Source organism: Crotalus tigris, unplaced genomic scaffold (assembly GCF_016545835.1).
Source record: "Crotalus tigris isolate CLP2741 ecotype Arizona unplaced genomic scaffold, ASM1654583v1 scf7180000020183.615534, whole genome shotgun sequence".
Lineage (NCBI taxonomy): Eukaryota > Metazoa > Chordata > Lepidosauria > Squamata > Viperidae > Crotalus > Crotalus tigris.
The window spans coordinates 538,309-555,904 of record NW_024097896.1 but is presented as its reverse complement, the minus strand read 5'-3'; the positions used below and the strand labels follow the sequence as shown (position 1 = coordinate 555,904).

The window sequence follows — 17,596 nt, the reverse complement described above, 5'->3', positions numbered from 1 at the left end:
ATGACAAATTGTCTTAGTTTAGATGGATTATTGCATTTATTTATTTATTTATTTAAGAATAGCTTATGTCCCGCCTCAGTCCTGTTGGATGCTGGGAAAAGAACAAAAGGCAAAGCGTACAATATGAAGAATGAATAAATACATAAACAAATAAGATTTCAAACTCACCATCAGAATACCCAAAGTAATTAAGAGATGACCGCATGTTGGAACAGAATCAGTTTAACCTCTTTGCAAAAAGCAAGCTGTGTTTGGTCCATTCCTACCACTGTGGGAATCACTATATTCATTTAAAGCAGTGGTTCTCGACCCCATTTGGGGTCGAACGACCACTTCACGGGGGTCGCCAAACAAGGCTGTCCGCCATTTTTTTTCCCTTTTCTTTGGCCACGCCCCTGGCACCCGGTGATGTATAAGTGGTTGGGGGTCACCACAACATGGGGAACTGTATTATGGGGTCGCGGCATTAGAAAGGTTGAGAACCACTGATTTAAAGTCTGCACAAACTTGCAAAACTAAATCTAAACTTCTATCCAGCCCTCCCCCGCATTTAATGTATTTTGCAAGATAAGTTCCAGTTACAAAAAGTTGCACTTCCTATGTGTAAAAGGGAGCTAAATTTATGTTCTAATATGGTATTAATCACCCATGATTTTGAAATAATTAAAAAGAAATAATCAGTTCTTCAAAAAGCCTGGCTGTTTTATTAATCAGTAGCATATATTTAATTAATTAGAAGAGTTCTGATAATTCAGTGCACTGCATCAACACATAGCTTTATTCAATGTCCTTCAGCCTAATTCACAAGGGGAATAGTTCTAGGGAAGTTATTTTCCGTCTTGTTTTAAATTCACATAACTAGATAGAAACTGCAGATGCAGCTGTTTCTTAGATAAAAGACTTTTCTTCTACACCGCTTGTTTTCTGCTAACCTAATACCTAGGTGAGTAGTAATGCCATCTACGGTTGTTATTCTAAACAAGCTAGTACAGCTTTTCCCAATGTGGTGCCCTCAGATGGGTTGATCATCTGTTTTGCTTGAACTTATTCAACACAGAAAGAAGAACAGCAGAAAACCTTACCGGTAGTCCTTGACGAACAACCACAATTGGGATCAGAATTTTGGTCGCTAAGCAATGAGGTTGTAAAGTGTTATGTGACCACATTGCTTAGTGACTGCAATCCCCATTGCTGTCATCCAGCAAATTTTACTGGTTGTTAGGCAAAGACCCACCCCAATCCCAACATTCTGGGCTTGGTCCCATCCAACGCTGAGCCTCAGTAAGGTAAAGGATTGCTTCCAATTGCCCCTGCCTATCTCTCTCCATTTCTGCTCTTTTGGCCTGCTTGCACAGCTGAAGATGAGCTGAAGCATGGAGCTCAGAGTGGCAGAGGGCAAAAAAAGCACAGACAGGTAGGTGGAGGAAATTGTAGCACTCCCTGGAATTGTAAATGTGGGCAGGCTGCCAAACACTTGAATTTTGATCATGTGACTGCAAGGATATTGTAACAGCTGTAACTTATTGCTGTAAGTCCCTTCATTCGGCATTGTCATAACTTTGGTTGCTGAATGAATGGTCATAAGCCGAGGCTTACCTGTACTGTAACATTAAGACTGTAAAACACTTCGTCCTAATAGGCAGAGTTAAGCTTATCTATGGCCTTTGAAAGTAATAATGCCACACTCTGATGAGCTTCTATCTTCTATTTGCAATTTTGCATAACAGTAGCGCCTTTCAAAACTCTGGGATAGAAATCTGTTATGCGAGAGTGCAAAAAACATTTTTGTTTTCAATGGACCTAAAGCAAGGGTGTCAAACTGCTGGCCCGTGGGCCAGTTGCATCATACAGAGGCTGCACCCACCCAGCAATGCAACAAGTCACAATATGTCACGTCAGTGACTCGGCGAGTTTGACACCCATGACCTAAAGTCTCATTCAAGAGACATATATATTATATATATATTCACAAGTCTTGTTTTCTTCAAGGATATTTTCTTAACTTCACAGTCTAGTCTAGAGCAGTGGTGGCGAATCTATGGCACGCGTGCCAGAGGCGGCATTCAGAGCCCTCTCTGTGGGCATGCGTGCCATGCCCCGGAAATGGCAACCCTCTTCAACCAGCCGCTCGCTAACTCGCCGGATGCATCCCAGCACCCATGCGCTCGCTGGCCTCTGTGTGCAGGGACCGATGGTGTTAGGCAGCAGCCTCCCCAGCCCCTGCCTCACTTTGCCCTGTGACAATGGCACCCCTGTCCTGCCTTGCCTCACCTCTCCCCGCAGGACAAACCTCTTGCCCACTGCCCCACCTGCCAGGGACCCCCTGGATCTCCCCCAACTCTGCCCGGCCCCCACAGGCATCCCTCCCCACAAGCAACATTGAGGTGATCACGCCCACCTTGGCCACACCCACCCAATCTGCCATGACCACCACAGCCATGCCCATCCAGTGGGCCATGCCCACCTGGCACCTGGCGATAAATAAGTGGGTTTTGGGTTGCAGTTTGGGCACTCGGTCTCTAAGAGGTTCGCCATCACTGGTCTAGAGCCTTGGGATGGTAGCCTCCCATCAACTCAGCTTAGCCTTTTCAAGATTAGCCCAGTTTAACTTGCTAAGGAATTAATTTTACCGGAACTGATTCATTTTTTCCTTGGATTCACTCCACAGCCTTCACTGACCAATTTCAAGCACTGCATTAAGCTGCAATGTTCTTTTATGGATTTTGGCTTAGCACAATTAATGAACCCAGCTACATGGCCTATATATATTATGATTTCTTATCTAAGAAACCTACTGTTTCTTTAATAGACCACAGGCAAAGCACACCCAGTTTTCACTACTAGGTTAGGTCTGAACTTCAATTTCTCCTAAATAGGATGATTGCCTGATGCACTTGGTCCTGAAACCAGGCAATCCTAGGCTATGGGAGCCTGATCTGCTTGATCAGTTTATTGGTTAGCACTGTATGTTAAAAAAATCCATCAAACCGAAGTAAAGCACGATTAATTTATCTCTGCCAAGTATGTAAAGACAGCCACAAGATGGATGTAGTAAGCAAGACTGCAATTCTGTTGAGGATTATCTAGAAGTACATTGCCCTATTTCCAACAGGCTCGAGCGCGGAATAGCCCCGTGCCCTTTGAGGCCTTACCGCGAACGATCACAGACCCAAAGGCTGCCGAAGCTGATTTTGCATCTCTAAAAAGACAGTAAAGTACGGCTTCTGCACGTGAAATAACCAATCACAAAGCCGCGCTACCGATTACTGATTAGAAGAGGGGAGAAGGCATCAGGAGATACAGTCTCCGTGCAGTGCAGAGAGTTTGATTAAGCCCTTTCCCCGTCAAACTTTACTCGAGGTCACCAGGTTAGAAGACTGTTCAAGAGTAACGGCTCGGGAGAGCGATTTAAGGAGAAAAAGACCCCGGCCCGGTCCGCCCCTTCCATTCTGCATTTGGCCTTTTCCCTCAGAAAAGGCACCGTCTCCCGACTCGCAGCGCTGGATTTGCGAAGGGGAGAACCAGCTTCCAGCGCACCCCGAAGCCGAAGCCCAGAGGCTTCCGCAGAGCTTTCCCTTCCGCCCCGTCTCGCCCTTGCGCGCACGCCGCCTCGGCCCAACCCTGCCTCTGCCCTCCCCTCGCAGCGAGTTCAAACGCCCCGTAGCCTACAATGTGTCAGTTGTTGCAAAAGAGGGGAGGCGGGGCCAACTTAATTCAAGCCTGCCCGTCAGAAGAAGGCAGCTCCGCGCGAGAAGCCCGCTGACCCCCCTCAGCCCGCTGCCTCCTCGGCAGCCCCGGCCAAGTTCTCCCGGGAGAGGAAGACGGCGCAATGCGAGCTCTTGCTGCTCCCTGAGCTTCTGGGCCCCCAGAGCGCTTCTACTCCGTGCCTCCTCCGCCGCGGCGTTACCTACACGCTAAGCGGAGGAGGAGCTTCGGTTTTCCCTTCGCTTCCTCCACTTCTCCTTGCAGCCTTTTTTCGCCGAGTGGCTTCCGGCGCTCGGCTTTATTTATTGATTTATTTATTGGCGTCTTTTTCTAGACAACCCCCCCCCCGTCGAAGCCTACTTGGGTGCAGGTGACACACCCTCCTCGCTCCTCCCCTCCATTCACCCCGCTTCTTAGCGCCGGCGGCGGCTCCCGAGCGTTCCCAGCAGGTTCTCCCTGCTTACAGCTGGCCGAAGGCAAATGCTGGACAATTGACTGGCCGACGGAGAGGGGAGAAGCTGCCCTTCTTCTCTTTGCTGAACAACTCTCTCTCTCTCTCTCTCTCTCTCTCTCTGGGTGTCTGCCTCTCTGTCTCCTCGGGAGCCGATCGGGCTCGGGAAAAAGAGGGCGGGAGGGCGCTTGGGGAATCGGAGGCGAGAGCGGGCGAGGGCGCCGAAGGAGGAAACGAAAATCCGGCTCGCCCGCGGACTTGAGCGGAGCAGAGCAGAACTGTCCAAAAATGTCATCTCAAGCAAAGTTCAAGAAAGACAAAGAGATTATCGCGGAGTATGAAACTCAAGTGAAAGGTGGGTCTGTTCTCCCTCCCCGCAGGCTTTCTCCCCTTTTCCTCCTCCCCCCCTCCTCCTCTCCTCGGGTCCCTTCATTGTTCGGAATCTTATTCTGCCTCGGTTCTCGCAGTGGGAGTGCACGGGGGGAGGGGGCCGGGGGTGTCAGAGGAGCGGACTTGCCGAAGCCAGAGGTCGGGCGGTGTGTCGCGGGCGGGGCGGGTAGGATAGTAAAAGCTGCATTGCAGTTGTGTGAATGGTGGCTCGGGGGGCCCTCTGGGGTTGGCTCTTCTCGACGGCCAGGGCTCGCTCTCTCTTCCTCCTCGATGCCCGGCTTGATAAAGGGTGCCGTCGTTTTGTTGGGCAACCCCGTTTCAGGGCAGGCGGGGGCAACCATCTATAGTGTACACACCATAGATATACGCCTGGGGGCTCGCTTTGCATCGCGCCTCTTTTGCTGGAGATGTAGGCGTGAGGCTTGCATCTTCCCCTATGGAGGCTGCTTGCAGAAAGCCGTGGCCGCGGTGCCACATTAACTGATACGCCGATGAAAGCCTGTGTGTGCCGAAGAGACTGGGAACCGTCTGTATTTTAAGATTTTCTTACAACGCTGGGGATGGAAGTGCTCCCCTGTGAGATTTTGAAGGGAGTGTTCTTTGCTACAGGACATAAAGAGAGGGTGTATGTTGGGGAAACTATCTGGCTGCATTTTGATTTCAGTACCCACTGATACCTTCTTGGAGGAAAGCGTGACTTATAGGTTGGCTATAACCTATCATAGTCACATTTTTTTCCTTTCCCTGTTATGCAACACTCCTGACACAGTAGAAAACTCACAAGATATTGCTTTTTTTGGTTTGGCTTTGCTCTCTCTCTCTTTTTTTTTTTTTGCTTTAAGATAACATTTAAAAAATAAATACTTTTTTGAGTATTCACTCCCTCTACCCTAACCCATCAGTAGCTTAAGCATAAGTATGGTACTGAATCCACACCTTGCCCTTGAGTTTATTGAACTAATGCAATACAAGGACTGCTTTCCTAATTCACAGATTTTTGCAGGAGTAATTTTGAAAGAAGAGAGGGGGTTTAGTTTTGCATGCACATTTTTTAGGCGGTTGGGAGTGGGCAGTTGCTTATGCAAAAGAGATTTCCAGATGGAGATGGGAGTGAGTTGGTTTGCAAAGTGATCTCCCTACACTATTTCAGAGTCCAGTGGTTGAAGCTTAATGTAGGGATGTTACTTAGTGTGGTAAACTATAGCTTGCAAAATTCGGTGCATACTTTCATGAGTGATTCAGAATATTTTCACAGATATTAAGGCCTTGATGTGCATGTAAAGTCCTGATAAAGTCTACTGTGCAAGCTACCTGTTTATAGTTCACTCCTCACTCAGCAAACTGGGATGGAACATGAACCTTATACATGCCACCTGGAAGATTTGATGCTAAATCTCAAGGTCTAAGTCACTTCTGAACTTGAGCTCTTTTGAAAAAAATGCTTATCTTTGTACTAGAGTGTCTTTCTCCAAGCTCGGATGTTCTGGGTGGTAATTCATTATTGAAATATTCTGCCACAGGGATAGGGAATTATTGGAATTAGAATCCCAATTCTTCTGATTAGAGAAAGTTCTTTTAGGTTTTGTTATAGATTTCTGGCTCTCTAATAAATGTAGTTCTACATTAATTCCCTGAAACACCAGAAGATAATTCTGGATCTACTGTTGTGCTTCTTGATTTCGGCAGAGGTGAAGTCTGACTGATTATATTTTCAAAAGCTAACAACTGCATATTATCATTAATAATTGTTCTTGGACAAAAAGTTTCCTTCAGGAAACTTTTTAATCTGCTCTCAATGTCAAAACAGGTCTTGGTGGTTGCTTTATAGGCAGTTACTCAGTGGCTTGCAATGTTCTTTCCACAAATCTGTTTACATAGTCTTCTGCTCTGTGGTCTATTTTACTTGTAGTTGTATATTTAATTCTGAGAAGAGAGACATATCCAATTTATAGTGTACTAGCAGAAAACAGCCTGAAAATCCACCTGACATTATTCAGCCATTGAACTAAAACTGTATTTAGGACCAGTTGGTATCAGTATAAGTATTCCTGAGCATATTTAGGTGCTTTCAAAGAATTAGGTTGCAACTTGGATTAGTAAATTAAGTGCCAGATTGGGGGAAAGGACTGCTGCTGGCTTCTGTTTTTTCGTTCTGCATTTTTAATGAATGGATGCCATAACAGTTTGTTCTGTATCACATATCATCGGATTGTGCATAATTTGAACATTTTTTATATCACAGTGCTTTACGATTGAATAGCCTAATGGCACACTCTTTCTTTATTGATATTTGTCATAGAAGAAAGAATTGCAAAAAAAGTCCTTTTTTTTCCTGCAGTAGTAATAGGACAATGTGGGTATGAATGTACCCTTATTTCTGAGTAACTTTAGCAGACATGTTCATTTTCCTTGTTACTGAAGTAGATAGTTGTTCATGTGTGAAGTGTAAACTGAATTTAAAAAGAAAAATACTTGATTGGAATTATTGAGACAATTGACCCAAAATTCTATTATGAAAGATAATTGTGCTTCTTTCACAAATTGATTCATCCTCTTCTTGTCTGTGATCTATAGTAGTGATATCTTGTTGGAAGAGCAGGTAAAAGCAAGATGGGATTTATATAGTGGCTGTAAATCATGGTTTATAAGCCATAATAGTTGGCTTCACAGGCTGCATTTAGTCAAAGTCAAATTAACTGCATGATTTTTAGAAGGGTAACCAAAGAGTATTATTCTAATAGATGTTGTTGGATATATATATCAATACCTTTTTTAACAGTTATTATTTATGTTTGTTGTGGATTGTGTTTTTACTGTTTGTTGTTGGAGTACAGAATTGGTAGTATACAATAACTGTATAAGGAAATTATGGGTTAGTCCAATGTGGAAAGCCATTAAAAATATGAACTTAATTTATGCAGCAAGTTGTGGGCAGTTGAGATACATGATTTACATCTGCAGTATAACATCTAGACTGTTGTGTATATGTAAATATCTGCAACTCTACCTCCTATATCATTAATTCATATTGACCATTCAACATGTAACTTCTCTCCATTTGTTTTCCAGACAACAGGATAGACAGCAGCTGTTGGTTCATTGTATTTGTGTTGCTTTCTCAGTTGACAAGAAAGAATGAGAAACAAATTGGCTTGTAGCTATCCTTGGCTGTCTCCAGATAAGGGCCTTAATTTGCATTATGCACTTATCACTTCAGAACTGCAACAGTGTTTTCACACAATAGCTTTGCTCTTGTGTAGTTCTAAGCCAAACTAAACAAACAGCATTAGAGAGATGTGTGAACCCACTCAGTGACTTTCTATTCACCATTTTATTACAAACAAAATCAGATTTATGTCCAAGAAATGTTGAATGTGGAAAGAATAAAGACTAAATCCTAGTCAGGACTTCCAACAGCTAGACTTGCCCATACATTTTTGAATTATATCTGGTTATTTATTTTTGACCAGCTTAATAATTTCAGTTCTGTGGTAGTCTATACAGTTTTATTTAAAACTATAAAAACAATAAAGTTCATTATTAAGTACAAGAGAGAATAGAACTATAAAAGCATATAAAAGTCCTTAACTCAATAATAGACTGGATTATCAAGATTTAAGATGTTGAGACTCCAAAAAGATGACTTCCTCTGATTATAACAGGGAATCTGTGAATACTTTTGTCTTCTCTCCATACACTCTTCTTATAGATTTAAGAAGAAAGAACCTAGAAATTTTCTTTATGACATGGAAAATGGCAATTTGGATAGTAAGGTTTTAGAATGATGTAATATAATCATTCCCTTTGATAAGGAGTAAGAGTTCTAGACCCATTGTGGATTTTAAAAATGGCCAGGAAAGTGATCCATGGCTGGGTCAATGCTATGGTGTCAGTGTCTCTGAAGGAGAGGATGATACCTCTCTTTCCGAAAAGAACATCCTTGAACCCAGTGGATTTTGGCAACTATTGACCAGGCTCCAATCTTCCTTTTGGGGGAAGTTTGTTGAGAAGGTGATCAGTCTAGAGCTGATGAGAACCCTGGAGGAAATGACTTGTCTAGAGCCATTTCAGTTAGGTTTCAGGCTGGGATTTAGTACTGATACTATCTTGGTCATCAAAAATTGGTGGGAATATATAGTTCAAAAAGTCAAAAATGAGCAGCTTAAAATATGGGATTTCCTAAACATAGACTGATAAAGACTTGGTTGCTGGCATGCTGTGGACCAGTATTGGTCCACGGACCAGGGGTTGGGGACCCCTGCCCTATACCATTTCAGACAAATGATGTCCAATGGATGAGCTTGATGCATATGAAAATCAACACCAGCTAAAGCAGGGGTCCCCAATCTGTGCTTGCTGGCTGCTCATGTGGAACCATCCCATTTCCCCCTCCCCCGCTGGTCCGCCGGTCCGCAAAGCCAGAAACGGGGAACTCTGAGCTAACGAATGAGCAGCTGGGACTTTGCATTGTCGTGAAAGATAATAATTATCTTATTTATATAGCCACCCATCAAGTGGCTCTATAATAATATCAATTATAATAATAATGGCAGAGATAACTCTGTAATTAAGACAAGGCTTAGTTCATGCTTAATATAAAAACAAATACTTGTGATGGAATGTGTGGATGACCTTGGGTTACAAGGGGAAGAGATGCTGCTTAGTAAATAATCAGCCAAGAGAGGCAGGAGCCCCCATGGCTTGATGGTCAGAGAAAAGAAACTTAGGAAGGACCCACCCTTGGAGGTTATAGGAAGAGTCTAACCTTGCCGAACAATAGATTAAATGAAATGATCAAATACTTTCCTGTGACTTTGAGATAGTAAAAAAAGTTAATTTTCAGTGCTCACAAGAGCATACTTCTTTTTCTTTAAAAGGTGAAACTAAACATCAGGAATGGGAATAATTAAAGTAATAATTGTAATGTTTCTAGCCTGTGAAGTTACAAACCTTTGCCTCCAAATTACAGTGTAGCTGATAATTCCAGTGTAAAATACAGGAACACTTGTGCAGGGAAGCTTTAATTGTTTTCTCGAAAGGGCATATTTTGCTCCTATTCATTTATCTCCTGGCATACACGTAATCAGATGCTTTAGTGAGGGTTCACCCAAACTTATAAACAAATGATAATATTCTATTCTATTCTATTCTATTCTATTCTATTCTATTCTATTCTATTCTATTCTATTAATACAAATCAATTTCCTGTATCTCCTATCCCAAGGGATTTTTATTTGAGCTCAGGGGGAAAAAGTTTGTTTAGAAAATAGCAAAGTGAGGGCTGTGTGGACCATCAGTGATCAGTGATGGTCAGTGATGGTCAGATTTAAATCAGTAAACTGTATTTAAATCTACACATTTGGGTCTACTACGGTTCTTTTCAGAAGGCAGTTTGTTCAAATTGGAGGTAAGTATTGGAAGCTGAAGTCAAAAGTAGATTATGTGAGAATACAATCAATCTTCTAAAACCAGGAAGATCAGTTCTGTTTGGTGCCAAAATGGCATCATGTCAGGCATAAAGGATCAGGACTATACATTAAGTTGTAGCTGAGAAGATATACATAAGACTCAACAGTCAGCACTACATTGGTGCTAAACAAAAGTCAACAGAATTCAAGAGGGGCTGGACTTGGATTGCTTGTGGCAACATAGTGACACTAAGCTGATGATGCGCTTAACTCCACTCTCGCCCAACTCTGCCTGCTCTTCTCTTACGCTGGGTTCATATTTGTGCTACTCGGTGATTTGTTTTAGTCATGGCTGGACTCACATAATACCTAAGACATTAAGTCTTATTGTGATGTATAATAATATTACATAACAAATGATGATAATTTGCCTTGTTTAGCAACCATTTGCAGTTACAATAGTGATGAAAAAGTAATTTTATGACCAATCCTTGCATTCACGACATTTTCAAGTTTGTAAAGCAAAGGAAAGCTGTAGTAAGATTATAAACCCAAAGGAAGAAGTGAGAGTCATATGTTCTCTGGCTTTCAGATGATACACAGGCATCACAAATACATAACTGTAGAACAGGCATTCCTTCCTATACCTTGATTCATGTGGGATGGAAATTGAAAACAAAACTAATAATCAGTTTCAAATTCCTGTATACGCTGAATGGAAATTACAATCACTCCAGAATTTCTGGAAGTTAAATGGCTCATTTGTTCCCATTTATTGGGTTGGTTTAGCTTGTTTTAGGTCAAATTTATGCACAAATATTGAAAATTCCAAAGGGTTCACAAATTTTTAAGCACTGATATGCATATTGTTTCTATTGCCACAAAACAGAGGTATTTTATGGTCTCATAGTCAAAATCAGAGGGCTTTAGAACATGCCCTATAGAATGGATAACAGCCAATATAGCAGTCTAGTTTATGGTGAAAGTCTTGGAGGCATTTAATAAGGCTGTGACAAATGTGGTGATAATCATCAGCTTTCTGACGTATTTGTATTGGGAACATATGTGAAGTTAAATAATGGTGTACAATAACCATTAGATGCTATACAGATAATCCTCGACTTACAACCACCACAATTGGGACCGGAATTTTGGTTGCTAAGCAACAAAATACTGCTTTACAAAGAGTTCCTGGATGGAACTGGGGCTGGCTTTGTGGGGCCCCTGCAATCATAAGTACTGCCATCATCCGAATTTTGATCACATGACTGCAGGAGTGCTGCAATGGCCTTAACTTCTGGCACTGATTATAAATCCCTTTGTTCAGCGTTGTCATAACTTTGAATGTCCTGAATGAATGGTTGTAAGTCAAGGACTGCCTGTACTGAAAAATACTGCTATGCAGAATTAGATCCCAAACAAAAATAGGCCCAAATTCGATCCTAAACGTAAAAAAGAACATGTAGGGAATATTCTTTCTCAGGGATTTTATGGAAGTCTTTTTTTCCAAGCAAACATAAATAAAACAGTTATAAACCAAAAGTATGGTACTGGATGTGAGCTGGAGAAGCTAATCTTTAATTTATACAAGGCATGTGCTGACTTGAGATTTAGTCATGGGTTGTGCAACTGAGTTTCTGCAAGTTGTCTCAATATTAATAGAAGAGATGGGAACAATGTAATTGAGAGCAAATTAGTCTTTTTGTATTGCATAATTCATTGCTCTGGTTTATAAGTCTTAGATAAATTGTTAATTTAACCCATTTAGTGTTGGGATATTTTTGATTTTACATATCTATTTATCTACGTATCTACTATTTTTGATAAGCAGTGAATTTTGAATATTTAAATAATAAGGATTCCAACATTTTCTTTTTCCTGCTGTTGCTGCCTGATCCCAAGAAAAGATACATTGGTTTAAGGAGGTAGCAAGGGGTTATGTATGTATCACTATTTCCTTTTCAAATCTGGTTCATTGCACATCCTAAATACATGTGAATATGAGTGAGGGAACAGGAGGTGGATTGGAGAAATGAGTTTGCTACCTAACTAGTCCATTGTTGTTGTAATTTGCTTGGTTGGCTTTGGTCTCCAGAAGTGTAACTTGATTTCTAAAAATTATATGTTCCTTCCCATGTGCAATTCTAATTCACTATTTTCAGGTAATTACATGATGTACATAGAAGATAAAGCAAAAGATATTAAACACATACTCTTTGCATCATTAAGGTTGATGACAGTTTGACAAAAGAAAATCAATGCATTGTAATCAGATTTCAGTAAAGAAAAATCAAGTAGTTCTGATCCATTTGAAAGTCTGATTTGCCATACTAACACATACAGTGGTTTGCTTGATTTTGGCTTAATATCTAACCCAGACATTGTAATTTGTAAATTAAGGTTTATGATTTAATATGCACTGTGAATCCATTCAGCTGTCTTAGACATTAAACTAGGGCTCAACATGGCATAGCTTATGTTGTTTGAACGTAACTTGTAATTTGTAGCTGCATTTGCAAATGACTTTCACTACAAAATCTTTGACATGATTGTTGAATGAAACTGAAGCCATGTTTGGCACCTGAGTAAGTCATGCTTGCTTATCATCACTAGAAATTGTGGTAACAGCAAACTGCCTGTGCTGTACTCCTAAGCACATCAGTAATCCATTTATCTCACCCTTGTACTGTATATCTGAGTCCTAGCTTTCCAGGATCTTGGGCAGAGGATTATACTAGCTTGAGATTTTCTGAGAGTCTGGGGCATGAATTGCAATGTATTTTTTTATAAGCAAATCTTGTCATGGGTTGCAGAACTGATTTGCTGCTGCAAGCTGGCTCAGTATTAATGGATGAAATGAGAACAATGTAATTGGGAGCAAGTGAATCTTTTTGTATTACAATGCTCTGATTTATAAGTCTTAAATTGTTAATTTAACCTCTTTAGAATGGTGTATGGATATTCTTTTACCCATCTATTTAAGAGGATACTAATCGTTTTTGATAGGTAAAATGGTTGTTAAAAATTATTGAAATAATCAGGAAATAACCTAATAAAATAATCTACAATCCAACCAATTGTGTGTGTTGCCAGCAATTAGTATTTTTAAAAACAATAATCTAGTGCAGACTTCCTCAACTTTTCTGGCTTTGTAGCCTGGCCGGGGGAGGGGGGAGGAGGGATGGTTTTGTGTGAGTGGCGGGCATGCTGCTTACACAAATGGGGATGCATGCATGCTTGCCTGCCACTTCCACAACCCAGTTCTGAATAGCTCAAGGCATGGTAGTGGGCCACAGCCCAGGGGTTGAGGACCCCTGATCTAGTAGGTATTCAATAGTTTTGTATTAATACCTTGAAATGTGATGTAAATAATGATATAAACGCTGGGCTGTGAAGATGTGCATTTGATTCTATTGCCAGGGTACAAGTGAAAGCATATGTATATTATATGAGCCAATATGGTTAATGTTAAAATGCCTAAACATATTTAGGTATTCCTTTCTTTTTCTTTCTTTTTTCTGCATAGCTTGTGCAGAAATGTTTCACTCCCCATTTTAGCTTTAGAATAACTGCCCTGTGATTTGAGCTTGATCTGAGAGAGGGACTAACCCCAAATCAGCCATTGAATTTCATGGCCTTTCCCTAATCTGGCCCCCTTAGACATAAGGAATCCGCACTTCATAAGGTAGTGTAGCACATCTGCAGGGCATTAGACTGGGAAAGCTGCTTTAGTACAATTGGTAACTATAGGGAAGAAATAGCTCATTTTAAGAGTTTAAAAGGCAGAGAGGGTACCTCATATGTACCAAACTGAAATGGCAGGAAAGTAGCTGAGACAGAATCATGTTATGAGACATTTGAAAAAGAAGTGGAATATTGGTGTAAAGCCAATAAAATCTGAACCAATAAAACTGAGATTTGGAATCTCTTTTCAGATAGTTGATCTATAAACTGTGTATGATAACTGAGCTAGTGTAGCAATGAGGAAGAAACTTTGAAGCAAATTGATGGATGGGTTGAGTCTTTCCCAGAATAAACACTGAGAATATATTCAGGATGATAATAATTCAGAATCAGATTTTTGTGCTTTTGTCATAATCAGGATATTGAAGTCCAGGAACTGTTGTTGAATGGAGGGCATGAGCCCCGATTTGTGCAATCTTTTCCATCTGCTTCTTTTCAGATATATCAGGGCCACAGTGACCAGAACACGTATTTGGAATGTTTTGCAATAATAAACCAAGAAATTTGGAAAACAGATGGTTAGTTAGGGCTGATTTGGTCTAAGTAACTCCATGCATTTTTAGCAAAGAAACAGTAAGGCTCTTTCCAATAGCACATAGCTATTACTGAACATCAATCTTAACATGCAACTCATCAGTGTCCTGCTTTGCAGAGCCTTGTAGGTGACATGGCTAATGGGCTGGAGGAGGATTAATCTATCTAGTCATGAAAGAGTGAAAGTGCTGGTCTGCCTGAAAGATTTAGTTCTTCCTTGAATCAAGACTATAGTTGCTTTCTCCTCTCCCCACCCCTTTTCTTCTTTCTTCAACAAACAAGAATGGATTATTATTCTACTCAACTTTTCTTTAAGGTGCAATCCTGTCTACCCATTTAGCTAAAAGCAAATTACATGTAGCCTTGATGCATTCTAATGGGATTGCCTAATTGTCAGAAAGACCAGTTTGCCATGCATGAATCATCCTGGTGCTGAACATTGAGCATTGGTTTCCAATTACTTTATGAGTACCATTCATTACTCAATAAATACATACATACTCACATGATGCATACGTAAATTTTAAGTATTTTCCAATCTAAGTCCAATATTTCATCTTTAGCAGTAGGAGTAGAGATGCTATAGCTCAGTGATGGCAAACCTTTTAGAGACCGAGTGCACAAAAACTGGCCCTGCCCCCGCTCCACCCCCTGCCTGCCCCTACCCCACCTGCCCGCAGGACCACTCATCACCTCCAGGGCCTGCCGCAGATCACACAGGCAGTCCAGCAGCGCCATAGCGACCACACCCTCTGCCCGTGCCCCGCAGCATCAACTGTGCATGATGAGGTGTGAGGCCAGATTCTTGTCTATGCTGCCTGGCTGTCTTGTTCTTGGCTGTGCTGCTCCACATGGGCCACTCTCAGGGGCGGCTCTCTTCCAGGGGGGCTGCTGGTGAGGAGGGGATCACGGGGGGAAGCAAGGCTGGGGCAATGGCACGTGTACCCACAGAGAGGGCTCCGAGTGCCGCCTCTGGCACCCGTGCCATAGGTTTGCCACCATTGCTATAGCTTCTCACTCCCCACTTTTTTCAAGCACCACTCTACTCCACCAATCCTGACTCCTACAGGCTAGTTTCCCCCCCAGATCTCAGCTGTTGACTGATCAGTGATTATGGGAGGGGGAAGGGAGACTGTCTCGGAGGGGGGAAGGGGGGAAATCTCTTTTCCCTTTTTCAGTTTTTCCCTGTTGCTCAGCTTATTCAGTTCTCCCTTCTTTTTTGTAATTGTGCATGGATTTGCCAACTGCAATGGAAATCAAGAAAGAGAAGAAACCATTGAGTTGTGGGAAGCAAGCTCAGGCTGAATAAAGGGTGAAGGAATGGAGTGATATAAAAAAATAAGATGAGTGTGTTTTATGTATGGGTCAATTCTCAGAAGTTCTTTTCTTGGTCAGGATTTGCTCCCCTTTCTCTAGAGACTGTTTATGTTCATGATATTTTATCTGATTCTAAGTATCAAGAACTGCGGATTATTTGAGTAGGAGAGTCAACTGAAAGAATATATAACCTCGTAAGGAGAAGCCACCTCATTCACAATGAACTGTTGACATGTTTTGTTTGTTAACATTTGAATTAGTCTTTTTTCCAGCAAAGGGACAAAGAAGAAGAAGAACAATATGATCAAAGTTTCTGTAGCTCTGTTTATAACATTATTTTTAGGATGTCTGTTCTTTCCTTTTCCTTTTTATTGCTATGCTTATCATTTTTAAGGCTGTGTGGCATTTTTTTTAAATTAAGCATAATAAAATCCAATTTAAAAAGTGCAGGATCTTCTTCTAAGGGATTGACCTCCTGATGGAATATTTTGTTTTGCTTGTTAGATTTATATCTCCCACGCCTGTAGAAAATCTTATGCTGCCTTATGAAATTATTTTGCCTTTAAAATTATTTGAGATATGCAAGGAAGGGTTAATTACATTGCCTTTAAAGAATAAACATAGTTTTAAAAAGATACAGCAGTTTGTGTGTGGTTTTTCTTTATATGTTTGGTTTGAATATTGTTCTTTTATTATATAGTTTTTATTATATTGCAGCTTTCCAGACATCAGTGACATCATGATTGGTTAATATTCTATTTACATGTAGACCTATAGCTTAAGTAATAAAAGTAACAGCTGGCACTGAGCTGAAGAGCAGACTCTTTGTCCTTTTTGTAATTTACATATAAGCAAGAAGCTATAATCCTGAATCTTGAGATATATTTGCTATTAAATGATGATTTTTCCTCTGTTGATATGTGTGTTGTCATACCTAGGTTTTCATGAGTTTTAAACACAATATAGTCTATAAGAGAATATTTGACAAATAAATGAAGGAAGCTTGGTATTAGAAAAAAAGCACCAACTAGGAGGCTGTGAGCCAGGGTGCAATTTTGACCATCTGCAATAAAGATTAATTGCTTCCTCTAATGGAAACAAATTAAATCCATCATAGGTGTTTCCTCTTAAACTAACACACAGAACAACTTTTGCATGACAGTCGGGAGTTCAACCAAGTCAGCAGCTTTTTGGAAATGCTCCCTTTGTATTAATTTTTGGATTAGCAGATGACTGGATAGAAATTAAAATGGTCTAGAAATTGGCTTTTTTTCACTCAGCAGTTGGAAGGCATTGGATATCACAGCTGGCATTGTGCAGAAAACCAATTGGAAATGTGTTTATATGCAAGACTGAACTCTAGGAGCAAACTATTGAATTAGTACATGTTTATTCATCTAATAATTCAACAATAAAGTAATTTATCTAAGCTCAAGAACATTATTGGGGGGAAGAAAGATGTTCTGTAATAAACCAGAGATGGACACTCTGTAGCTAGGGCTTGCACACAATTCTGAAGAGGCTGAAGGCTTTGGTGGCAGACTAATGATATTAAGTGGATGAAGTTAGAGCTTCATATTTTTTATTGCTGCAAAAGATCCATTCCATTCCATTCCATTCCATATAACTTCCTGTGTTAGGTGCCAAAGCTGTCTAAATAAGGAATCTTACAGTATAGTAACTGATGTGCTTCTTTTGGTTTTAGATAAATGTGTTGTATGAATTAATCTATTGTGGTTTGGAAATCAGTCTTTATGATTTGGTGCATTCACTTGAAGATAAAGTTCATACCTTTAATCTGAAGATTTTTCAGCTGGTCACTTTCTAAGACTTCTTGCTTTTTTCTGTTGAAAAGGTGGTGGAAAGAGGAACATTGGTATCTTCTCAGTATGAAAGATGTTTTCCGTATCTTTTCCTGTACCTTTAATTGTAAGAGTAGAAAATGTGTTCTCTGTATTGAGTAAGCCCAACTTTTTCCTAAACCACTTCCCTCCTTTCCTGAGTACAGATATAATTGCTGCTTTTTAGCATGCTATTTAAACTTTCA

At 40.8% G+C, this 17,596-nt stretch overlaps 1 protein-coding gene across 2 annotated transcripts in view; it reads left to right on the top strand.

The window, feature by feature from the left end:
- Positions 1–2,484: 2,484 nt before the first annotated feature.
- Positions 2,485–17,596, top strand: part of SRGAP3 (SLIT-ROBO Rho GTPase activating protein 3) — a 211,044-nt gene continuing 195,932 nt past the window's right edge. For both annotated transcript variants that reach the window (XM_039365764.1, XM_039365763.1), the window contains exon 1: positions 2,485–4,511. In XM_039365764.1, coding sequence (XP_039221698.1) covers positions 4,445–4,511 — 67 coding nt within the window. In that variant the 5' untranslated portion in view covers positions 2,485–4,444. The remainder of the gene's footprint in view (positions 4,512–17,596) is intronic.